Below are 25,977 nucleotides of genomic sequence, written 5' to 3'. Positions count from 1 at the left end.
TGGTGGTATTTTCTAATATTATTATTACTATTATTATTACACCTACTACATATTGGGATAGGATCTTGGAGATGGGAATACCCCTTTAAGCCTTGAACCCATCTGTGGTGGTACTGGGACCTTGATCTGGGGACTATACACTATAGCAGAGATTTAATTATTTAAACACATGGGTTTCTGGAGATCTAAACACTCTTGAACTTACAAGTCATGCAGGATCAGAGAAATGTGACATCAATTTTCTGCAGTTACAAAGTAAAATAAGTTCTTCAAGGTCTGCCACAATCAGAAGGGATACGTTTCTCTGATAATCAGAATACAAGTAATTAAGCTTAGCTGAATTTGTAGCTTACACTTCCTTTCAAATCCCACCCAAATTCCTGCAATTATGCAGAAAGCAAAATGTTTGGAATGTGACCGCCTTCCAGGGATTGTTAAAGGATTAAAGATTACAACCACTGTTGACTACTCAATGCTTAACCAGTTTTGTGGTCACTTTATTCTAATTGACCACTTGTACCAGTGGCCCTACAGCTGTTGAAAATGAAATTTCCCATCTCATCCCAACAAGGTTATGCCTAGAGTTGTAGTATTGTACACATCTGGAAAACTAATTTACAGAAACATAATTAATTACCCTAATTCGGTGAGTGTAGAAACCCAACCCAATTCAGAAAAGTTCAATAGTGCCTGTACTGAACAATCAGCGTTCCTAGGTACATCACAACAATCAATAATGGTGGCCACCGCTATATACAACAGAAATGTTATTTCACGACAACTTTATGAAAGTGAAATGCAATACAGGGATGTTTGGAATTGTCAAATGTTCTTCGTATAAACTGGGGTGTCTCTCATTTGCGTATTCACCCAAACTGATTCCCATATTGCCCGTGTTTATACGAGGACAGATGATATACACTGCTCAAAAAAATAAAGAGAACACTCAAATAACACATCCTAGATCTGAATGAATGAAATATTCTCATTGAATACTCTGTTCTGTACAAAGTTGAATGTGCTGACAACAAAATCACACAAAAATCAATGGAAATCAAATTTATTAACCAATGGAGGCCTGGATTTGGAGTCACCCCCAAAATTAAAGTGGAAAAAGACCCTACAGGCTGATCCAACTTTGATGTAATATCCTTAAAACAAGTCAAAATGAGGCTCAGTATTGTGTGTGGCGTCCACATGCCTGTATGACCTCCCTACAACGCCTGGGCATGCTCCTGATGAGGTTGCGGATGGTCAACTGTGGGATCTCCTTGATTGGATTCAGGTCTGGGGAACAGGCGGGCCAGTCCATAGCTTCAATACCTTCATCTTGCAGGAACTGCTGACACACTCCAGCCACATGAGGTCTGGCATTGTCCTGCATTAGGAGGAACCCAGGGCCAACCGCACCAGCATATGGTCTCACAAGGGGTCTGAGGATCTCATCTTGGTACCTAATGGCAGTCAGGCTACCTGTGGCGAGCACATGGAGGGCTGTGCGGCCCTCCAAAGAAATGCCACCCCACACCATTACTGACCCACTGCCAAACCGGTCATACTGAAGGATGTTGCAGGCAGCTGATCGCTCTCCACGGCGCCTCCAGACTCTGTCACGTCTGTCACACGTGCTCAGTGTGAACCTGCTTTCATCTGTGAAGAGCACAGGGCGCCAGTGGCGACTTTGCCAATTCTGGTGTTCTGTGGCTAATGCCAAGCGTCCTGCACGGTGTTGGGCTGTAAGCAAAACCCCCATCTGTGGACGTCGGGCCCTCATACCACCCTCATGGAGTCGGTTTCTAACCGTTTGTGCAGACACATGCACATTTGTGGCCTGCTGGAGGTCATTTTGCAGGGCTCTGGCAGTGCTCCTCCTGTTCCTCCTTGCACAAAGGCGGAGGTAGCGGTCCTGCCGCTGGGTTGTTGTCCTCCTATGGCCCCCTCCACGTCTCCTGGTGTACTGGCCTGTCTCCTGGTAGTGCCTCCAGCCTCTGGATACTACTCTGCCAATAATTTCCATCTATTGTCTATTCCATTTGCACAACAGCATGTGAAATTGATTGTCAATCAGTGTTGCTTCCTAAGTGGACAGTTTGATTTCACAGAAGTTTGATTTACTTGGAGTTATATTCTGTTTAAGTGTTCCCTTTATATTTTTTTGAGCAGTGTATATTAGTAGAATTACTGACATCGCTTGGGTCTATTTGGTTTAACTGTTTGTGTGTGGTTAAAATATGAAGCCAACATATCAGAGTTGTCATGCGCAGAAACTTTAAAGTCTCTAGTGGCGCTCTGAAAAGATCTCAATTTTTGCTTTTGTAATCACTCAAATAAGTTGATAATGGTAAGGCCTATAGAGCTGAAACATGGTGTAAAACCTTCCGAAGCACTTGATTTACCCATGTGCCAAATTTGGTGCACCTGTTTGATTGACACCCCTTCTTTCTGTATTTCCTTTCTATTACCTTTTTATTAGAAAACCAATAAAAATGTATTTGATTAGAAAAAGAATAGTTCAACAGTTCCGATAAAAGAAACAGATCAGTACATTTTTATATGTGAAATTTGTGGAATGGCTTTATAAATGCTGGTCACACAATAAAAAATATCCTTTTTTTATACTCATCTGATGAGTCATGAGAAATCTAGAGTAGTAGCCATATGCAAAATAGGGCTGTAAGTGCTTTGAAGGCATGTTAATGCACTTGGCTTACTTCTGGGCCCTCCTCCAATGCACCTCAGTCTGATTTGCACATGGCTTGTACACTCGATTTCTCATGACCGGAACATCGGATCTCTAAAAATAAGGCACCATATTTATTAGGGTACATGCGCTTATGTCAAGAAGTGGCAAGGGACAATGGGCACCCGATCCCTCGAACTAGGTGCACCCTAGACTATCCCTGTCCTCCAGATGGTGGAGACGCCAGGGTCTCGTAACTTGCTATACTCCTATTTTAACCCTTATAATGTTCCCGCCCCCACCCAGGGAGGTGTGGGACCAAAGTGTATTGGAAAACACTAACCAGACAGACAGGGGTAAACAGACAGGGATAAAAGAAAACTACAATCATGCAAATACACTCACAAAACAACAGAGTAGGAATCAGGGGAGGAATAGGAGGGAGAAACTAAATAGGAGAAGATAAGGATTAACACGGAAACAAACTCCACGCAGATATCTCCTGGAAAACTCTCCAACCGCCTACTCCAAACACTGAACTTTCTCCTTCAACTCCAAACCAGAAAGTGGAAAAACTGGCAATTCCCAAGTGTCAGTGGCAAGCATATACACTGACGAGCAAAAGGGTAACAATGTTTTGAACTTTTGACTTTCAGGCTCCATATCTCACTATCCACTCCTGCTTCTAAAGTGAGACTATCATCATTTTATAGACAATCATCTTGACTATCTCATACATAAATTTGGCTTGCAACTATTTTGCATATGATTAGTTGTGCAGATTCTTGTCATATCACTGCATGGTTACTGTTTTGCTCCTAAAAATCTAAATTTACATTTTTATTATTTTGTTAGTATTTTGTAAATCTACCTTTGGCTTTCAATACTGCTGAATCCTTCTGGGCATGTTCTTGATCAGATTCAAGCATGTCTCGACCAAACTCTGATCCCAGGTCTCTTCTACATTTCCCAAAGTTGGTTCATACTGGTCGACTCACTTGGGTATGTATACAGTTTTTTTTTCAACTCTACCCACAAGTGTTCGATTGGGTTGAGGTCTGGGGACTGTGGGAGCCAATCCAACACCTCTACTTCATTGTCATTGAACAATTTCTTCGGCAATCTCGATGAGTGCTTCAGATCGTTGTCTTTCTGGAATACTATGTCGTCCTTTTCATACCCATAGCAATTGAGTGTACAAAAGTAACTCGTCTTGTAGGATACTCACATATAGCTCCGCATTGAGACCACCATCGATCCTGGTCAAGTATCCGATGCCTTTGGCTATGAATCAACCCCATATCATCAGTCTTCCTCCACCAAACTTGACAGTTCCTTCAATTTCTCAATCCGTTAGCCCCTTTTCCCCCTGGTTTCTTCCAGACCCATTTGCACCCATCAGAGTTTAGTCTATTGACTTTTGTCTCATCGCTGCAAATCACCAGTTTCCAATCTTCTATTGTCCACTTTTCATATTTGTTTGTAAATTCAAGTTGATGCCTCTTATGATGATATTGAAGTCGAGGCTCTTTCAACTTTTTTCGGGCCACAATTCCAGACTTGTGTAATATGTGTCACACGGTGATTGCATGGACGTCTGTGATCTCACTATTACGAATTATATGAGACACCTCCATTGCTGTGTTTGTTGCACCAGAGCTGATAGACCTTGTGATAAGCTGACTTGTTGACTCCGATTTTTTGACTGGACGTCCACCTTTTTGCTTTTGAATGGGTGGATGTACTTCATTTTGTCTTATTCCAACTGTCATGGCGCTCACATGATACAGTTTGGCAATTTTCTTGGCTGAGAGACTGCTTTTGATGAGCTGGATGATGAGGTTTCTTTTTCTTGGAAAATATTCTTCATGGCTGCTCCTTGATTCGAACCACTGACCTTTCAGTTGGGAAATAACCTAATAACACACTGAGATATTAGAGAATGTGAGAGTAGGTTGTAATTTGTAGTATACAGGAAGAAAAAGATTTTTCCACCACCAGGAGCAAAACAGTAACAAAGAAGTGACCTGACAAGAATCTGCATAACTAATCCTATGCAAAATAGTTGCAAGTCAAATTTATTTATGAGATAACCAAAATGATTGTCTATAAAATGATGGTAGTCTCATGTTCGAAGCAGTAGTGGATGGTGAGATATGGAGCCTGAAAGTCAAAAGTTCAAAACGTTGTTACACTTTTGCTCCTCATTGTATACCAGAGGGGAGTGGCCAACAGAGAACAGCTGAGGCAATTCAGGATGGAGAGCTCCAGGAGATAAACAGAGTTGATTAATCACAGCACAATGAGGCTGCGTGCACACGATGCGTTTTTCATGCGTTTATGCTGCGGAATTTCCACAGCGGAAAAGCATCAAAACCGCATGGTAATCCGCACCCCATGGTCCCCAATAGCATTCCGCAATGTCAATGCACATGCTGCAGATTTTTCCGCAGCGTTTCTGCAGCGCTCATAAATCCGCAGCATGTTCATTAATTTTGCGGAAGCGCAGCGGAAGCGCCGCCATTAACTTGCATTGAGACGCATAGAATCCGTGTCTGTACATTTGTACAAGCGGATAATATGTGTTTCAATGTGCGGATGATACCCAAGTCTGGAGGAGAGGAGACTCTCATCCAGACCTGGGTACCATTGTACCTGTAAAAAAAAAGAGTAAAATAAAAAATAAAGTTTATATTCACCTGTCCGGCGGCCCCTGCAGCGCTTACCTTCCAGGACCTGAGATGACGTCGCGGTCATGTGACCGCAGGCTGTCTCGCGAGATGCCGGCAAGCCAAGATGGAACCAGGAAGGAGCACGACAGCATCGGAGGTTAAGTATAGCTTTATTTTTTTTTATTTTTACGGTCACACTGTATAAATCCATGCCGTTTGCATGGATTTATACAGTGTGACCTAGTTGTCAAGCACTTTCCAAGTGATGCTATGGCCTGGAAAGTGCTTGTCAGTCCGCATGCGGAAACAAATGCGTTAACGCATGTGAATCCGCATGTATTCTGCAGGAAAAACGCATGCACAATCAGCATGCGTTTTTTCTGCCAGAGAGATGCAGAAATGCTGCAGAAATTTTCTGCTTCATTTCTGCATCGTGGGCACATAGTCTGACAGTGCAAGGAAAACCTGCACTGTTATTAGAACTGCTTCACCTTCCTATTCAGAGCAAGAGTTTGTGTAACCAGAGGCCGCAATCTTCTGGCCCCTCTCTGTCGCGGCATCCCCGTGACAGCATATAAAGCCATACCATATTTAAAAATTGTGCTGACATGTTCTCTTCAAAGGAATATGGTCACCATGAAAATGAAATCCAATCTACAGAGAGCAAAAGGAGCAGAGTTGATTGAAATGTAGTTTTGTGAGAAAAAGTATAACCTGTGTTTTAATCATTTAAATTTCTGGGATTTTCCAGTTGGTGGTCCTATCTGCATTTTCATTGTGACAGGTTCCATTTAAAGTAATATCGAAAAGTGAGAGCTGGTGCCTGATTTAAAGGGGTTTAAAATGCAGAGAGTAAGAATTAGAAAGTAAGTTTGTTTTCTTTTTAGAACTTTCAATATAACTTGAAAATCACATTTTAAATAAATGCTGCATGAACTTATTGTAACATACCCTGAAACACTTTCTAGTTATCAGCATTACCATTGCTGTTTACAAGGAGGTCTATTTTGAGTTGGGATTTCCTCCAATTCCCTTATCTTGTTTCTGTAAGAGGGGCTGCTTGCAAAAACATGGTCACCCAACTGAACAAAACTTCCGCAAGTTGATAGCCTCCCATTTCCAGGTGGAGATTTCCAGAAATCACTACATTTTTCCTCCGATATGAAACTACACAGCAAGTTAATTCTCTAATCCATTGTTGCTCTACCAGAAATGTGTTTTATAAACTTGATTAATAGTTTCTGCTTACACTGACTTTGGAGGAAAGGAACTAAGGCTAGATCAGACCATGGTGCAGACATTTGTTATCATAAATGAGAAGGTAGCAGGTACACACTAAATGGACATGAGCCAGCTAGCAAATTGCTATTGCTGCTACTACCAATGTATAAGGCAGAGACCATGTATTGAAGGTATAATGAATCTAGCTGGAAAATGAAGGTTTCCTTTACAACAAATGTCCTTCAATAAGTGACTATTTCAAGCAGAGGTAAATTTATAATCTTGCAATGTCACACTGGCCACAAGGACTATTTTAGATGATTTCCTACCGGAAGAGTTTTCAGCAGGCTCTTTATCATCAGAGGCAGGATTAAAATGACAGGTAACAGCCTCTACCCAGTTCTACACAAAATCCACCAATCAAAGTTCATTTTAATTTAATGCAATAGTGACAATTATAGAGAGACTTCCCTTGTCTTGTAGACCTAAAGCAGGAATAAGTTGTTATCTAATATATAGCATTTGCTGGCAATGCTACAGAGAAACCTTTGGCTCTGTATGGGAGTATCCAATAATAAGCTATGGAATCTTTTAATCTCTGTGGCGCTTTACAAAGGTCCATTCCAGACAGTCTGTGCTGCAACCCCGGAACCTTTACTAATTAATAATGTCGTTTGCCATTGCAAGGATTTGGGGATTTAGCTGTGATTAAAACTTATCCAGGCGGTTCTTAAGTAAAAAAAAATCTACACGCAGTTTCAATTTACTCTTTCTCCCCAGACACAAGTTTTGTCTCCATGATCTGCTATTCATTACATACCTATCAGGATCCTGGGTATGTAAAAATACATCAGATCTAGCAGAATGTACAGGCAGCCAAAATGTCAAAGCAATCATATTTCATACATATATACTTTTACATAAGGGACAGAATGAAAATAAACATAGGCTATCACACACTGTTAGACTAAATAACCACAAGAGGAGAACCGGTGGCACTCGTCTAGATGTGTATAAACAAAGCTTGACCCCTTTTGTCATCCAGGAGTTTGGTTAACCTTTCATGTACTTTCCACTACTTTTGGGCCAATTTTTGACCCACTTGATGTCCGGGTGTTTATACTAAAATTTGTAAAGTGATGGTTAAAATGTAATATGTGGCTGCGCTACGCGGTTTGCATAGACGTGCAATGATGCCCAAGTAGCCAGCTATGGCAGTAAGACGTTTGCTACATCTGTAAATCTTGTACAGGTACTTGACCTAATAATAAAGTGCAAATAACCAACAAAGGCTCGGTTTCCCTCTCCAAAAGTCTAAAACTAGATGTAAGGTCTGCCTCACTGTTATGTAAACCCTTGCTATCATCATTCTCTGCTGAGTACGTAAGGTCCCATACAATGCATCAAAATATCCTCATAACACGGCTAAACCTACCCATTATAACAGCAGATCAAGGCCAGACTTACCTTTATTTCCACGATCATCTCCCCAGGAGTTTTCGACTCGCCATTTTTCAAATTCTCCTTCTTGACCATCCTGGAGATATTAAAAGCATTGTTCAATGTTAATGAGGTAGCTGGAAATAATATAAGAAAAGGGCAAATCTTCGAAAAACTCTATACTTGATCAAAAGCAACCAAGAGTTTTGGATACTAAAGCAATTGCACTAGATTTTTTTGTTACGGACATGTGTCACATACATTAAGTGTTCATCACTACTTTAAACCAAATCAAATTTTTCAATTGTGTTGGAAATTGGCCTACATCTTTTCCGGCAGATGATGGCCGTGTCATTCAGCTATCATCCTATCATCTGCCTCTTAACCGGAAGTGGAGAGGACCTCTGTCCGAGTTGTTAGCCTGTTAAATGCTGTTGTCAATCTGACTGCAGCACTTAGTGTGCACTGGTCTAACCGCCCATCAATGTCTTCACGATCGCCAATGAATTGCCTGTCAGGGCTGGCATTCATACGAGACTATGATTTTTCCTGTATACAGTAATTCTGTGGTATTGCTGTTTAAAGTTCAAGCAATCAGCTGAATGCAGGTTCAAGTCCCCTAAGTGAAAATAAAGGTTCAAATCGCCACTAGGGATGAGCGGACCCATGGATGTTCGGGTCCGTCTGGTCCGATCGATCTTTAGTCCAAAGTTTGGTTTGGGTACCAGAACTTTAACAGAGCTTGAACCAGAACCGGAACCCCATAGAAGTCAATGGGGCGGTGCTGTAAAACGGTCTATATCTTGGAACTCCAGGAGAAGTCAGTGTTCGAAGTTCAGAGCCGGACATTGGATGCCTGGTATGAACTCCGAACTTTACAGTTTCGGTTCGCTCATCTCTAATAACCCCCTTTCCCTCCATTAAAATTAACGAAATAAAAAAAAATACACTCCATGTCAGTAAAAGTCTTATCTATCAAACTTTAAAATGAATTAATAGGATCGTAAACGCTGTAATGAGAAAATCAAAAGGCCAGAATTGTAGATTTTTTTTGGCCACTGCAAAAAAAAAAAACAGCAAACAATACATTGTATGTAACCCAAAATGGTATATTAATAAGAAAAAAAATGTTGGCTTAAGGCGCAGAAACTAAGATCTCACACAGCTCCGTCGACTGAGAATTGAAAATGTTATGGATTTCACATTTGGCGACGAGGACATTTTTTTAAATTTTTTTATGAATTTCCAATTTTTATTTTTCATTTAAAATAAAAAAAAAATACATGTTTGGCATTGCTGTAATTTTTATGCTGAAAAAACAAACAAAACCCAACTGCGGAATAGTCCCCCCCCCCCCCCCCCCGTAATTTTGCTGCACTTGGATTTTTTTTTTCCGTTTTCCATTACATCACATTAGAAAAGTGGATGATGTCATTCAAAAGTACGACAAAAAGAAGCCCTCGTGGCTAAATCGACAGAAAAATAAGAAGGTTATGGTTCTTGAGAGAAGAGGAGAAAAAAAAAAATATTGAAAATCACCCAGTCAAGAAGGGGTTAAAGCCAGTAATGCTTTGTAACATCGATCTTATTAAAGAGAAACACTAAACATTTAAAATGCTTTAGAAGGCTAGGATCCATGTACCCAACACTAGCACTAGTGCACAAGGTATGGGAAGGAATTAAAAAAATTAGGGGGGGTGGGGGTGGAATATCTAACAACTTATTCCCCCATTTGGCAAAATGATACACTGCCTGTATTTGATAAAATGGGCGAGTTTAAAAATTGGAGGGGAATGGGAATTCAATATGTTTACCAGCTGCTGGAGCAAAATGTCTTTAGAACATCTGAGAATATGCGGACGGTATATGCGATGCCCAACGTATGTAGCTTCCAACATAGACAGATCAAACATGCGCATGTTAAACGGAGTAAATCAGTTAATATGACAGTTCAGAGAGATATACATTTGTGGGGAGGGAGGAACCAAAGGGGTGGTCTCAGAGGTCTATAGAGACCTAATGCATACATATCTAAATAAATACCCTATTAAGGCCAAATCAAAATGGGAGGAAAACATAGGGAGCATAGAGGAGGAGAAATGGGATTCAATTTTGGAATGTGTACCGCAGCTATACCTAAGTGACCCGGGAAGACTTTCACAGCTCTTTGAGATACCCACTGTGTATAAAACCCCCCTGATATTGTATAAGTCAGGGTTAAGACCGACCTCAAGGTGTCCAAGGTGCCAGGTGGAACAAGCAGGACTCCTTCATATGTTGTGGCTTTGTCCTAGGTTGGCCTCCTACTGGTCGTCGGTCCCCCATACCATAGAGGGGGCGTATGGATGTCTAATAGACAGGGATCCCTTGATATGTGTCCTGAGGTATGTGGAGGAGGTCCGAGTTAATAATGTGTTCAAGATTGCTATTGCTAGATTACCGTATATTGCACGGAAAGTCATTGCGAGGCATTGGATACAGGACGAGCCTCCAACACGACAAGAGTTTGTTCATTTTCGTTCAATAATAAGGGTTTGATTAAGGTATGGTGGGAAGGTAGTGGGGGGGCGGTTAAAGATGGTTATTGGTTATAAGAAAATAAGAGATGTTCAATATAGGTTTTTTTTTTTCTTGAATAAAAATCTGATTTAAAAAAAACAAAACATTTAAAATGCACAAAAAAAATCCTCCCTTATTTGCTCATTGCTCTTTGATCCTTTTTGTCCCACAATATTTTAACTGATAAATGGTTAAAGAAAGCTTCTTTATGTCTCAGGAGCGCAGCCATGTTCATCTCCTCCTCTTCACTGTACTATGTCTGGCTGTAAGGGTATGTGCCCACGATCAGGCTATAGCAGCGCTTTGGATGCAGCGTATTTTTGCTGCGTCCAAAGCGCTGCATCCGATCATGAAGGTAAATCCTCATGTGTTTATTGAACTCATGCGGAGTTACCGCACTCTATACATTCTATTGGGGAAATTTCTGTTGTGGAGACCAGCGTCTCCGCAACAGAAATGGACATGCTGCGGCTTGTAAACCCGCGCCGCCGGTGAGTTTAAGCGGTGTCAGATAGAAGCACAGTGTGCATGGGATTTCTATAAATCCATCCACTGTGCTTCTACTGTACAATGCAGCATTTTGGACGCAGCGCAGGTGAGCTGCGTCCAAAGCACTGCTATTAAGGATCGTGGGCACGCAGCCTAAGACGACTAACTGCAGCAGGAGCCTCCCCCACTTTCCAGTCTGCAGCCTTGATAAAGAGATAGAGCTTCAGTCGGTCACCAGCTGAACATAGAACTAATCTGCTGCAGAATTTCTATAGGGCTTTATTCACACATCAGTATCTGTATGCCAAAATTAGGAGTGTCTTAAAAACACAGAACAGATGTCAATATTTCAATTAGAATTTTCTCTGTACATTCCACTCCTGGTTTTGGCATACAAACACTGATGCAAAATACTGACCAAATACTGACGTGTGAATGAGGCCCAGTAGAGATTGTTTCAGGATCAAGTAAAAAATGCTGCAGACCAAGGTCTCACTTACACATCCAATGTTTCCACATAAGAGACAACAGACTGATTCTTTTGGATCACACTTTGATCAGAGTTTGATATGAGTGTCATCAGTTTTTCTCGAATGTGGAGGAAAAATAAAAAAACGCTTCTCCACCATCTCCTTTCTGACAATCCGTAAAAATCGGACCACAATCAGATGTCATCAGAGTGCGGTCCAATTTTTCCACAGACTTGCATTACTGATTTGGATCCAAAATCTGACATGCCTCTGCGATTTTCCGCGGAAAGAACAGTCCGCGAAGAATCACAGACATTTGAATGCCCTATAGACTGTGACAGATAAGAGTGCTGTCCCTGAAAGCCACAGATAGCACCGGTATGCATGTTAATGAGGTCTAACAAACATTGAGGATACTTATATTTTCAAGTTTAATGAAAACAAACAATGTTAGATTTAGTGCCTCTTTAACTGGTTTGGCACACAGTGTGATGCAATCATGCCAAAACACCTTGTTCTTTTTTTTTTTTTTTTTAAAGCGTACCAGTCAACAGAATTGTGCTCAGTGTAATGGCGCCCACCTGACAGAGTATGTGGTTTACTGAGTAAAATGATACCTTTGTTGATGAAATCCGTCCAGTGATTCTTTTATAATCTTCATTTTCATTTCTGCCATTTTGATATGCATGTACTCTGATTACGTATTCATGCATTTCTATCTGTGCCTTCTGACAGGTCGCTGTTCTTTCAGTGATCTGCCTACTATTTTACATACTGATTTTATAATTTGTGTCACATTGAAATTTACATTCCCAAAATGGCCAACGCATGGGCAGTAGCACCTCTCGTTTGCTGAGAGATGCTATTGCGCACGTGCGGGCGCCATTTTGCTTTTGGAAAAAGAATTTGGGTGGAGCATCATGGCGCTGTGCATGCGCAGTAGCATCTCTCGGCAACTGAGCAATGCCACTGCGCAAGCGCGGGCGGCAGGGGCCCTATTGCTGCAGGTAAATATCTTTTTCCTCCAGCAACATGGCCGGCACTTAGCTACTGCGCACGCGCGGATGACATTTTGGTAGTGGAAAGAGAAATTTTCCGGCAGCAATATGGCACCCGCCGCCCGCTGAGTGATGCTACTGCGCATGCGCGGCACCATATTGCAGCATCCAAATTCTTTTTCCAAAAGCAAAATGGTGCCCGCGCAGTAGCATCTTTCGGCAAACAAGAGGTGCTACTGAGCATGCGCTGGCGGCCATTTTGGAGATGTAAATTTCAATGTGACACAGAAATTACAAAATCAGTATGTAAAATAGTAGGCAGATCACTGAAAGCACAGTGACCTGTCAGAGGCACAGATAGGAATACATAAATACATAATGAGAGCACCAGAGCACATGCATATCATTATGGCAGAACTGAAAATAAAGATTACACAAGAACCACTGGACGGATTTCATCAACAAAGGTATCATTTTACTCAGTGTAATCTCGCCCACCTGACAGTGTATGTAGTTTACTGAGCACAATCCTGCTGACAGGTGCGCTTTAAACTAAAAAAGGAAAACAAAAATAAAACTTTAGTTTAATAGTTTTTACCTAAAAAATGTAACCTTTTCAAAGAACAAACAAAGCTGGGGAGAACGGATTGCCCCATCACACTGGAGCGGCAGCTTATCTGATGCCTTTGATGCTATTAGGTGAAGTCCAAGAGTTAACAAGGCAGAGTCACAAGCTAATCTCATACCAGCAATAAGAACAAGGTTTTAATGTTTTTTTTTCAAATATAATTGTGGATTTAACTTTTCTCATTCCTTTACCAAACTTATTGGGCAACACAAATTCCCAGCAAGACTTTCTTTCTTTCGTCTTCATGAGATAATCCAGATAAGAAGCAGAGAAGTACAGCATTCTGTAACCATCAGAGAGGGAGGAATAACAAGCCAGGGGGTCGGTGTACAAATTAATGAATCTCCTCCCAGGGGGGGGTTCTCAGCGTAAAACATTCATTAGGTCAAAGTCATTACATAACACAAGTGGTCTAATTTTCTTCTCTACGTGTTCTACAGTTATGAGAGTGGGGAGAGGTACGTTTCAAATAAAGGGTTTCTTAAAGGGTTACTCCCATCTTCATAGATGGATATTGGCGGACAGTGCTTGTAAAAACTTTTGAAACTTAAATTTGGAACCGTTCTTAAGATTAATACTTTTACTTTTCTTGACAACTTGTTGAATAGAAAACCGACCACTGCTGCCGTCTCACATTTAAGCACTGAACTGAAGTTAGCTGGGATTAGGAGGTAACAGCACGCCACAGAGATCCTGGCAGCTGCAAAACAGTGCTTACAAGCTCACAAAAAAAGCTTGCAAGCACTGCGCATGTTCTGCTGTCTAGCAGGGATCGTCTCCAATGCAACCAGGAGGTTTTTATTAATTTATTTTACTCACTTATATAGCACCATTAATTCCACAACATTTTACAGCCATCATCATCACAGTCCCCATTGGGGCTCACAATCTACATCCCCTATCAGTATGTCTTTGGAGTGTGGGAGGAAACCGGAGAACCCGGAGGAAACCCACACAAACACGGGGAGAACATACAAACTCCTTGCAGATGTTGTCCTTGGTGGTGTTGGAACACAGGATCTCAGCGCTGCAAGGCTGCAATGCTAACCACTGAGCCACCATGAGGTTATCTTTATTTTATTTTTGGAGGTTATCTATTGTATTTTAAGACAAAAATAATAGCCAGATTTTTTTGGGGGAAAAGGGGTGCTTTTCCGCAACATTTTTTAATGGTGTGTGTTTTTTTTACCAAGCTATGTTCTTTTGTTATATAATTAAAAAAAAAAAACCCTTCTGTGGCCAGATGAGGTCAATGGGAATATATAAACGACTACAGAACAATGCTTTCTTTTTATTGAGTTTTACTTGTTTATGTGTTTTTTTCGATCAGTGTGGCTTATTTTTTATTTTTTGCATATTCCAATAAGCTTCTTTATTGGAAAGGCAGGAATAAAAGTATCTGGGGAAAAAAATCACTGCAAAAAAAAACAAACACTTCATGAAAGAGGGCAAAAGTAAAAACGTAAGTATATTATATAGTATAGTAGTTTCACACATTGGTATTTTAGAAAAAAATATATGCTTTTTGGCATTTTTTTTTTTCTTTATGGGATTCGTTTCCACCTGGCTGTGGCCAGATATTACCAGAAAGTTAATAGTGAAATTGACAATTCTGGGTCCATGTGTTTTTTTTCTTCAATATGCAGCAATTTTTCAGGTGAATTCCCATGGTCATCTCCATATGATTTGTTAAAAAAAAACCTGAACTAACACTTCTAACAATGTATGAATGGAAAGAAGAAACATCCTGGAAAAAAAATCCATAAAAAAAGTTTTGCACAAGCCAAAAAAAGTCAATCTCACTATTTTTCACTCATAAATTCCTTCAGATGTGCGCCCCGCCACGCAGAAGGAAGTTGAAGTCGGTGACCATAGAAGGGTAGAATACTGCACAGAAGCGAGGACTGTGGCGCTCTGCACAGAAGCGAGGACTGTGGCCCTCTGCACAGAAGCGAGGACTGTGGCCCTCTGCACAGAAGCGAGGACTGTGGCCCTCTGCACAGAAGCGAGGACTGTGGCCCTCTGCACAGAAGCGAGGACTGTGGCCCTCTGCACAGAAGCGAGGACTGTGGCCCTCTGCACAGAAGCGAGGACTGTGGCCCTCTGCACAGAAGCGAGGACTGTGGCCCTCTGCACAGAAGCGAGGACTGTGGCCCTCTGCACAGAAGCGAGGACTGTGGCGCTCTGCACAGAAGCGAGGACTGTGGCGCTCTGCACAGAAGCGAGGACTGTGACGCTCTGCACAGAAGCGAGGACTGTGGCCCTCTGCACAGAAGCGAGGACTGTGGCCCTCTGCACAGAAGCGAGGACTGTGGCCCTCTGCACAGAAGCGAGGACTGTGGCCCTCTGCACAGAAGCGAGGACTGTGGCCCTCTGCACAGAAGCGAGGACTGTGGCCCTCTGCACAGAAGCGAGGACTGTGGCGCTCTGCACAGAAGAGAGGACTGTGGCGCTCTGCACAGAAGAGAGAACTGTGGCGCTCTGCACAGAAGAGAGAACTGTGGCGCTCTGCACAGAAGAGAGAACTGTGGCGCTCTGCACAGAAGCGAGGACTGTGGCGCTCTGCACAGAAGCGAGGACTGTGGCCCTCTGCACAGAAGCGAGGACTGTGGCGCTCTGCACAGAAGCGAGGACTGTGGCGCTCTGCACAGAAGCGAGGACTGTGGCGCTCTGCACAGAAGCGAGGACTGTGGCGCTCTGCACAGAAGCGAGGACTGTGGCGCTCTGCACAGAAGCGAGGACTGTGGCGCTCTGCACAGAAGCGAGGACTGTGGCGCTCTGCACAGAAGCGAGGACTGTGGCGCTCTGCACAGAAGCGAGGACTGTGGCGCTCTGCACAGAAGCGAGGACTGTGGCGCTCTGCACAGAAGCGAGGACTGTGGCCCTCTGCACACACCAGAGATTTCATAAATGGAATCTGACATCACACATGCGGCGAGGCGATCAATTCTGCATACAGGGCTGTCGCTAAACATTAAAATAGGCTCCGGAGGCAGACTCAAGAGAAGATATATTTGTCCTGCCCAGAGATCTTAAAGCCTAATTTACATATTAAAAAACACTTATACATTAATATCTGTGATCAGATGACTTATTATAAGTTTATTCAACCTTCTATGACCTATTTAGTTGGCTTAAGAGGGCTTATCCTTCTAATAGATTCCCTTTAGGACTTGTGCAGAGGACCGTATTTTCAGTCCAAAACATTGTATTGTACTCACACCAATGTTGGTCTATGGGGCTGTGCACACGTCCATATTTTTTGCTTGGGACCGAGTCTGTCCGCGGAAAAAAAAAACAACAAAAAAACGCAGCATGCACGATTTGCATCCGTAAATAGCAACGTAGTCACTCATGCAAGTCAATGAGTTCATCAAAAAAAAAAATCGGACCACACTCGGATGACATCAGAGTGCAGTCTGATTTTCACGGACTGACAGAATACAGAATGGAGACATTTTTTTTTCTCATCTTCTCCACATCTGAGAAAATCAGGTCACACTATGATCAGAGTGTGATCAGCATAATCAGAGAGAAAATACAGTTGTGTGACCATAGCCTTAAGGTGGTTGTTCAAGTACAAAAAAACATAGCCCCAGTGACTGAATTTGTAAAAAAAAAAAAAAAAAAAAAAAAAAAAATCCACCGATTAATACTCACTCACCAACAACCAGCGCAGGTGACACCGTGGTCTACACCGGTAAAGTGGAGATGTCACCATTGGAGGTCACTATTCTGACAGCAGACATGTCTATGCAGCTTTCCACATTTACTATTCAATTGTCTCTCACTTCTCAGATGCTTTTCAGACAAGAGTTTTTTAAGAAGTTTATAAAAGTAGACTCATACTGGAATTCTTTAATTTTTAAGGATTATGGTATCATTTAAAAATTGGTATTCCAATAATTCCAAATAATTTAGAAAGTGGTATATGGTACCACTGTGTAGACGCATATGGACTAAAATATTGCTAATGTGACCAAGGAGGCCTTCTGTGATGAATCAGTACAGTAACATTTTGGCTTCATACTATACCTTCTCGGTGACAGCAGTCAGAGCCATGGCGTGAGTCATCAGCGAGTCTCCAAATATCAGTCGTTCTGCCTTGTTCATGTTCTTGACAGAAAGACCAAACACCAACTCATGATCAAAACTGTAAGAAAGTAGCAGAAAGGTTTCTAAATCACTGAAGCTAAATCCCATGAAAAGAAAAAAGTGAAATAATCTTGTGATTACTCTATGTTTAACCCCTTAATGATGTATTTAATGATGTTTTTATTTCTGCATTTTCTATTTTCTTTGAAGAGCCAAAACGTTTTTGTTGCCATAGGCATATGAGGGCTTGTTTTTTTTTTGCAGGACAAGTTGAGTTTATACTATTTATTTTGCCATATAATAGAGTGAAATATGGGAAAAAAATTCAAAGTGAGGTGAAATGTTGGAGAGAAAAAAAAAAAAAAGCAAATATTTTTTGGGTTTTGTTCTGATAAATGACGTCATCGCAGGTCCTGCCAGTACACCGCGGAACGCCGAGGAGAGAGGACCCCGCCGGGAGGAGACTGGAGAGGTGAGTATACAGGTTTTTTTTATTTTTAACTTTTTAATTCTTTTTTTTTTTTTTTTTACTATAGATGCCGCATTTAAAGCATCTAAGTTGGTCACACAATATAAATCCATGCCGGTTGCATGGATTTATATTGTGTGACCAACTTGTTAAGCACTTTCCAAGTGATGCGCAAAATCGCTTGGAAAAGTGCTTGAAAAAACGTATGCGAAAACGCTAAAAAAACGCTTCTCTCTGGCAGAAAAAAAGCATGTAAATCTGCATGCGTTTTTTTCTGCCAAAACGCTCTGCATCAAATCTGCTACATGGGCACATAGCCTTAAAGTGAGAAAATGACCTAGCCATGATTCTTCAAGTCAGTATGATTATGGCGATAGCAAACTTGCGTAGCTTTTTTTATTTTTTTATTTTAGCAGCTTAAAAAAATCCAAAGTTTATAAACAAAAAAAAATTGATTTGTCGCCATTTTCCAAGACTCTTAAGATCTTATTATTTTTCTGTTAAAGGGACTTTAAAAATGGCTTGCTTTTGTGTGCCAAGCTGTAGGTTTTAATGGTATCATTTTGTGATAAATACAATGTTTTGATAGCTTTTTATTGCGTATTTTGAGGGGGTATTGCGGGGACAAAATAAAGTCAATTTTTTTTTTTTTTTTTTTTTTAGTATACAACGTTTACCGATGGGGGTTAAATTTCATATTTTTGATAGTGTGGACGTTTATGTATATGGAAATGCCAAAAATGGTTGCATATATTTTTTTTCCATTATTTTTAAATAATGGGAAGAGAAAGGAGGGGGGGGGTTATATTTTAACTTTATTTTGTTTTTACACTTTTTACTGTCATTTTTAGTGCCCAGAGGGAAGCTGAACCTGGGATTGTATGATCGCTTGCACTATATATTTCAATACTATAGTGTTGAACTATATGGTGAAATCTGTCCTTCATGAATACAGCGCTGGAACAGATTCCCTACCAGGATTGCCTCACTTCAATGCAGCGGTTAAGAGATTGACCGTGATAAAATAGCAGCAATAGGTAGCATGGGGCCTGGTGGTTAGCACTGTTGCTTTGCAACACTGGGGTCCTGGGTACAAATCAAGAGAGTTTGTATGTTCTCCCCGTGTTTGTGTGGGTTTCCTCTGGGTTCTCCAATTTTCTTCCACACTCCAAAGATATACTGATAGGGAAATTACCGTAGACGTGAGCCCCAATGGGAACAGCAATGACTAGATCTGTAAAGTGTTGTGGAAATTATGTGGCGCTATACAATTGAGCAAAATAATTACATTTAAGCGGTTAAACAGCAGTGATCGGAGATGGCTATGATCGCTGCGGTTAATGGTAGAAGCCAGCTGTAAAATACAGCCTGTACCTGTAATGTGTGGAATGTGCTCACCTCCTGAGCCCGCTCCATACTCCTTCACTCATTCCAAGACATAAGAGTATGTCATGGTTAGTGTTGAGCGATACCTTCCGATATCAGGAAATATCGTATCGGATTGGATCGGGCCGATACCCAAAAAGTATCGGATATCGCCGATTCCGATACCGGAAACCAATGCAAGTCAATGGGACACAAATATCGGAATGAAAATAAACCCTTTCTTTCCTTGTAGGTTAATTCTACATGAAGTAAAACAACTAAGAATAATGTAGAATGACATGAAAAGCCGGCAATTCATCAGCGGCATTCACCGGTACCCGACAATTTACAACAGAAAGAATAGAGCTTCACACATAGATTAGATAGATAGAAACATGTCAGTCACATATATATGAAGTACAGTGACAGTGTTGCTTACTGTACTTGTCATTTAGTGTAAAGGATTTATTAAAAAAAATATTAGTGTTTTCGTGCACCGTCTCTTTAAAAAAGCCGGCCGGCAATTCAGCATCTGTACCCGACAATTTATAACAGACAGAATAGAGCTTCACACATAGATTAGATAGATAGAAACATGTCAGTCACATATATAAGAAGTACAGTGACAGTGTTGCTTACAGAACTTGTCATTTAGTGTAAAGGATTTATTTAAAAAAATAATAGTGTTTTCATGCACCGTCTCTTTAAGAAAGCCGGCCGGCAATTCAGCATCTGTACCCGACAATTTAGAATAGAAGGAATAGAGAATCACACATAGATTAGATAGATAGAAACATGTCAGTCACATATATATGAAGTACAGTGACAGTGTTGATTACTGTACTTGTCATTTAGTGTTAAAATAAAGGATTTATTTAAAAAAAAATTGGCGTGGGGTTCCCCTTAATTTTAGGCTCTAGCGGAGGTTAAGCAGACAGCTGGGGCAAATGTTTGAAGCCTGGGAAGGGGGTAATACCCACGGAGCTTCCCAGGCTACTAATATCAGCCCCCAGCTGAATACCTAGCCTTTACTAGCTATTAAAATGGGGGACCCCCCCCAAAAAAATGACGTGGGGTCCCCCCTAATTTAATAGCTAGCACAGGCTAGGCAGACAGCTGGGGGCTGATATTAATAGCCCAGGAAGGGTGCCATGAATATTGGCCCCCTCCCAGGCTAGAAACACCAGCCGTCAGCCGCCCCAGAAATGGCGCATCCATAGGATGCGCCAATTCTGGCACTTAGCCTCGCTCTTCCACGCTGCCCTGGTGCGGTGGCAGGGGGTAATAGGGTTGGGGTTGATGTCAGCTTATAATGCCAGCTGACATCAAGCCCAGGTTAGTAATGGAGAGGCGTCTATAAGACACCCCCATTACTAACCCCATAGTCAAAGTTAAAAGAAAACACAAACACCCAGAGTAAAGTCCTTTAATTGAAATAAAGACACAATTCTTTATTGTTCTAAATTAAACCATACTTACCATCACGCCCATTCCAGCTGAAGCCAACGATCTCCTGCAATAAAAGAAAAATAATAAAGCAACCTCATCCTTACCTTTCGATGGTTCCCAGGACAGCTCCAGCTCTGCTACATCGAGATGACAGGCTGGACCGCAGCAGAAAGCTGCCATCCAGCCTGTCATCCCGCAGACACTGAGAAGCGCAGGCATGCTTGCGCTCCTCAGTGTCTCTCTGTGACGTCATCCAGATGAGCCGAGTTCATGTCCAATGAACTCAGCTCACCTCATGCACGTCACTGACAGCGTGGGAAAATTCTCCTGCACTCAGCGCTTCAGCGTGAGAATTCTCCCACGCTGTCAGTGACATACATGAGGTGAGGTCATGTCCAATGAACTCAGCTCACCTCATGCACGTCACTGACAGCGTGGGAAAATTCTCACGCTGAAGTGCTGAGTGCAGGAGAATTTTCCCACGCTGTCAGTGACGTACATGAAGTGAGCGGAGTTCATTGGACATGACCTCGGCTCATCTGGATGCCGTCACAGCCAGACACTGAGGAGTGGAAGTATGCCTGCGCTTCTCAGTGTCTGCGGGATGACAGGATGGATGGCAGCGTTCTGCTGCGGTCCAGCCTGTCATCTCGATGTAGCAGAGCTGAAGCTGTCATGGGAACCATGGAAAGGTAAGGATGAGGTTGCTTTATTATTTTACTTTTATTGCAGGAGATCGTTGGCTTCAGCTGGAATGGGCGTGGTGGTAAGTATGGTTTAATTTAGAACAATAAAGAATTGTGTCTTTATTTCAATTAAAGGACTTTTTTCTGGGTGTTGTGTTTTTTTAAATACTTTACTAGAAATTCATGGTGGTCATGTCTAATATTGGCGTGACCCCATGAATTTTGGGCTTAGGGCCAGCTGATAATGCCAAGCTGGCCTTAACCCCTTTATTACCCAGTGAGCCACCGCACCAGGGCCCTGGATGAGTTGGGTACAGCGCCAGAAGATGGCGCTTCTATGAACGCGCCATTTTCTGGGGCGGCTGCGGACTGCAATTTGCAGCGGGGGTGGCCCAGAAAGCTTGGGTCTCCCTGCGCTGCGGATTCCAGCCCCCAGCTGCCTAGTTGTATCTGGCTGGGCACAAAAATAGGGCGAAGCCCCACGCATTTTTTTTTAAAATTATTTCATGAAATTCATGGAATAATTAAGAAAAAAAGGGCTTCCCTATATTGTTGTGTCCAACCAGGTACAAATAGGCAGCTGGTGGTTGGGGGCAGCCCATTCCTGCCTGCTGTACCTGGCTGGACACAAATATAGTGCGAAGCCCCACGTCAATTTTTTTTTAATTATTTCATGAAATAATTTTTTTAAAAAAGGGCTTCCCTATATTGTTGTGTCCGGCCAGGTACAAATAGGCAGCTGGTGGTTGGGGGCAGCCTGTTCCTGCCTGCTGTACCTGGCTGGACACAAATATAGGGCGAAGCCCCACGTCAATTTTTTTTAAAATAAGTCCTTTATTTTAACACTAAATGACATTTGAGGAGTTAATAAAGATGCAGTCCCTAAATTATTATTTATTTTTTAATTAATTTTTCCCAAAACTTTTGACGTGGGCTTCGCCATATTTTTGTATGCCAGCCAGGTACAGCATCCAGCTTCTATGAACGCGCCATTTTCCGGGGTGGCTGCGCACTGCAATTTTCAGCGGGGGGAGGGGGGGGGGCAGAAAGCTTGGGCCTCCCTGCGCTGCGGATTCCAGCCCCCAGCTGCCTAGTTGTACCTGGCTGGACACAAAAATAGGGAGAAGCTTCACGTATTTTTTTTTTTTAATTATTTCATGAAATTCATGAAATAATTAAGAAAAAAAGGGCTTCCCTATATTGTTGTGTCCAACCAGGTACAAATAGGCAGCTGGTGGTTGGGGGCAGCCCGTTCCTGCCTGCTGTACCTGACTGTACACAAATATAGGGCGAAGCCCCACGTCAATTTTTTTTAAATCATTTCAGGAAATTCATGAAATAATTTAAAAAAATTGATGTGGGGCTTCGCCCTATATTTGTGTCCAGTCAGGTACAGCAGGCAGGAACGGGCTGCCCCCAACCACCAGCAGCCTATTTGTACCTAGCCGGACACAACAATATAGGGAAGCCCTTTTTTTCTGAATTATTCCATGAATTTCATGAATTTAAAAAAAAAAAAACGTGGAGCTTCGCCCTATTTTTGTGTCCAGCCAGGTACAACTAGGCAGCTGGGGGCTGGAATCTGCAGCGCAGGGAGGCCCAAGCTTTCTGGGCCCCACCCGCTGCAAATTGCAGTCCGCAGCCGCCCCGGAAAATGGCGCGTTCATAGAAGCGCCATCTTCTGGCGCTGTACCCAACTCATCCAGGGCCCTGATGCGGTGGCTCACTGGGTAATAAAGGGGTTAAGGCCAGCTTGGCATTATCAGCTGGCCCTAAGCCCGAAATTCATGGGGTCACGCCAATATTAGACATGACCACCATGAATTTCTAGTAAAGTATTTAAAAAAAACACAAACACCCAGAAAAAAGTCCTTTAATTGAAATAAACACACAATTCTTTATTGTTCTAAATTAAACCATACTTACCATCACGCCCATTCCAGCTGAAGCCAACGATCTCCTGCAATAAAAGAAAAATAATAAAGCAACCTCATCCTTACCTTTCCATGGCTCCCACGACGGCTCCAGCTCTGCTACATCGAGATGACAGGCTGGACCGCAGCAGAACGCTGCCATCCAGCCTGTCATCCCGCAGACACTGAGAAGCGCAGGCATACTTCCACTCCTCAGTGTCTGGCTGTGACGGCATCCAGATGAGCCGACAATGAACTCGGCTCACCTCATGTACGTCACTGACAGCGTGGGAGAATTCTCCTGCACTCAGCGCTTCAGCGTGAGAATTTTCCCACGCTGTCAGTGACGTGCATGAGGTGAGGTCATGTCCCATGAACTCGGCGCACCTCATGCACGTCACTGACAGCGTGGGAGAATTCTCACGCTGAAGCGCTGAGTGCAGGAGAATTTTCCCACGCTGTCAGTGACGTGCATGAGGTGAGCTGAGTTCATTGGACATGACCTCGGCTCATCTGGATGACGTCACAGAAAGACACTGAGGAGCGCAAGCATGCCTGCGCTTCTCAGTGTCCGCGGGATGACAGGCTGGATGGCAGCGTTCTGCTGCGGTCCAGCCTGTCATCTCGATGTAGCAGAGCTGAAGCTGTCCTGGGAACCATGGAAAGGTAAGGATGAGGTTGCTTTATTATTTTACTTTTATTGCAGGAGATCGTTGGCTTCAGCTGGAATGGGTGTGGCGGTAAGTATGGTTTAATTTAGAACAATAAAGAATTGTGTCTTTATTTCAATTAAAGGACTTTTTTCTGGGTGTTTGTGTTTTTTTTAAATACTTTACTAGAAATTCATGGCGGTCATGTCTAATATTGGCGTGACCCCATGAATTTCGGGCTTAGGGCCAGCTGATAATGCCAAGCTGGCCTTAACCCCTTTATTACCCAGTGAGCCACCGCACCAGGGCCCTGGATGAGTTGGGTACAGCGCCAGAAGATGGCGCTTCTATGAACGCGCCATTTTCCGGGGCGGCTGCGGACTGCAATTTGCAGCGGGTGGGACCCAGAAAGCTTGGGTCTCCCTGCGCTGCAGATTCCAGCCCCCAGCTGCCTAGTTGTACCTGGCTGGACACAAAAATAGGGCGAAGCGCCACACATTTTTTTTTTTAATTATTTCATGAAATTCATGGAATAATTAAGAAAAAAAGGGCTTCCCTATATTGTTGTGTCCGGCTAGGTACAAATAGGCAGCTGGTGGTTGGGGGCAGCCCGTTCCTGCCTGCTGTACCTGGCTGGACACAATTATAGGGCGAAGCCCCACATAATTTTTTTTTAATTATTTCATGAATTTCCTGAAATAATTAAAAAAAAATTGACGTGGGGCTTCACACTATATTTGTGTCCAGCCAGGTACAGCAGGCAGGAACGGGCTGCCCCCAACCACCAGCTGCCTATTTGTACCTAGCCGGACACAACAATATAGGGAAGCCCTTTTTTTCTTAATTATTCCATGAATTTCATGAAATAATTAAAAAAAAAAAAACGTGGAGCTTCTCCCTATTTTTGTGTCCAGCCAGGTACAACTAGGCAGCTGGGGGATGGAATCTGCAGCGCAGGGAGGCCCAAGCTTTTTGCCCTCCCCCCCCCCCGCTGAAAATTGCAGTCCGCGGCCGCCCCGGAAAATGGCGCGTTCATAGAAGCTGGATGCTGTACCTGGCTGGCATACAAAAATATGGCGAAGCCCACGTCAAAAGTTTTGGGAAAAATTTATTAAAAAATAAATAATAATTTAGGGACTGCATCTTTATTAAGTCCTCACATGTCATTTAGTGTTAAAATAAAGGATTTATTTAAAAAAAAAATGGCGTGGGATCCCCCATAATTTTAGTCTCTAGCGGAGGTTAAGCAGACGGCTGGGGCAGATGTTTGAAGCCTGGGAAGGGGGTAAAACCCACGGAGCTTCCCAGGCTACTAATATCAGCCCCCAGCTGAATACCTAGCCTTTACTAGCTATTAAAATGGGGGACCCCCCAAAAAAAAATGACGTGGGGTCCCCTCTATTTTAATAGCTAGCAAAGGCTAGGCAGACAGCTGGGGGCTGATATTAATAGCTCAGGAAGGGTGCCATGAATATTGGCCCCCTCCCAGGCTAGAAACACCAGCCGTCAGCCGCCCCAGAAATGGCGCATCCATAGGATGCGCCAATTCTGGCACTTAGCCTCGCTCTTCCACGCTGCCCTGGTGCGGTGGCAGGGGGTAATAGTGGTGGGGTTCATGTCAGCGCCAGCTGCCATGAAGCCCAGGTTAGTAATGATGGCCGTCTATATGACACCCCCATTACTAACCTACAAAGTGTTAAAAAGAAAAAACACACTACACCCAGAAAAAAATAATTTATTTGAAATAAAACACCATTTTATTTAATTCTTAGTTTACTAAAAAAAAAATAGTTACCTGTCCACGTTCCTGCGCTGATCTCCCATGCACAGCTGTCACATCTGGAGATGGTGACAGCTGTGCATGGCTGCTGTAAGCTCACGCTGCCGGGAACACGTCCGCTCCCGGCAGCGGGAGCCACTGACTGAGGTCACCGGAGTGCATTCAGGCAGCGCAGCTCCGGAGACCTCCTTTACGGCAGTGCTGTACCGTGGGAATTTCTCACGATACAGCAGTGCCGTAAAGGAGCTAACCGGAGCAGCGCTGCCTGAACTCCGGTGAACCCTTACGGCCCCGTCATTCTAGCGGCGGCAGCGGTTCAGAGCGGTCACATTCTATGTGGCTGCTCTGAACTGGAGATCTTCGTGGGACACTCGTGGACTACTACGGAGGGGTAAGGATAAGGTTGTGGTTTA

At 42.9% G+C, this 25,977-nt stretch overlaps 1 protein-coding gene across 1 annotated transcript in view; it reads right to left on the bottom strand.

Annotated features, from left to right (window-relative positions):
- Window positions 1-25,977, bottom strand: part of BLMH (bleomycin hydrolase) — a 66,921-nt gene that overhangs the window by 5,363 nt on the left and 35,581 nt on the right. Inside the window, exons 10-11 of the mRNA XM_073670784.1 lie at window positions 17,193-17,310; window positions 8,041-8,110 (exon numbers count right to left, since the gene is read on the bottom strand). Of these exons, the coding sequence (XP_073526885.1) occupies window positions 8,041-8,110; window positions 17,193-17,310 (188 nt within the window). The remainder of the gene's footprint in view (window positions 1-8,040; window positions 8,111-17,192; window positions 17,311-25,977) is intronic.

Source organism: Phyllobates terribilis, unplaced genomic scaffold (genome assembly GCF_046119375.1).
Source record: "Phyllobates terribilis strain yellow unplaced genomic scaffold, ASM4611937v1 Scaffold_2__4_contigs__length_985480577, whole genome shotgun sequence".
Lineage (NCBI taxonomy): Eukaryota > Metazoa > Chordata > Amphibia > Anura > Dendrobatidae > Phyllobates > Phyllobates terribilis.
The sequence above is the reverse complement of the archived record's forward strand: the minus strand, read 5'-3'. Positions and strand labels throughout refer to the sequence as shown.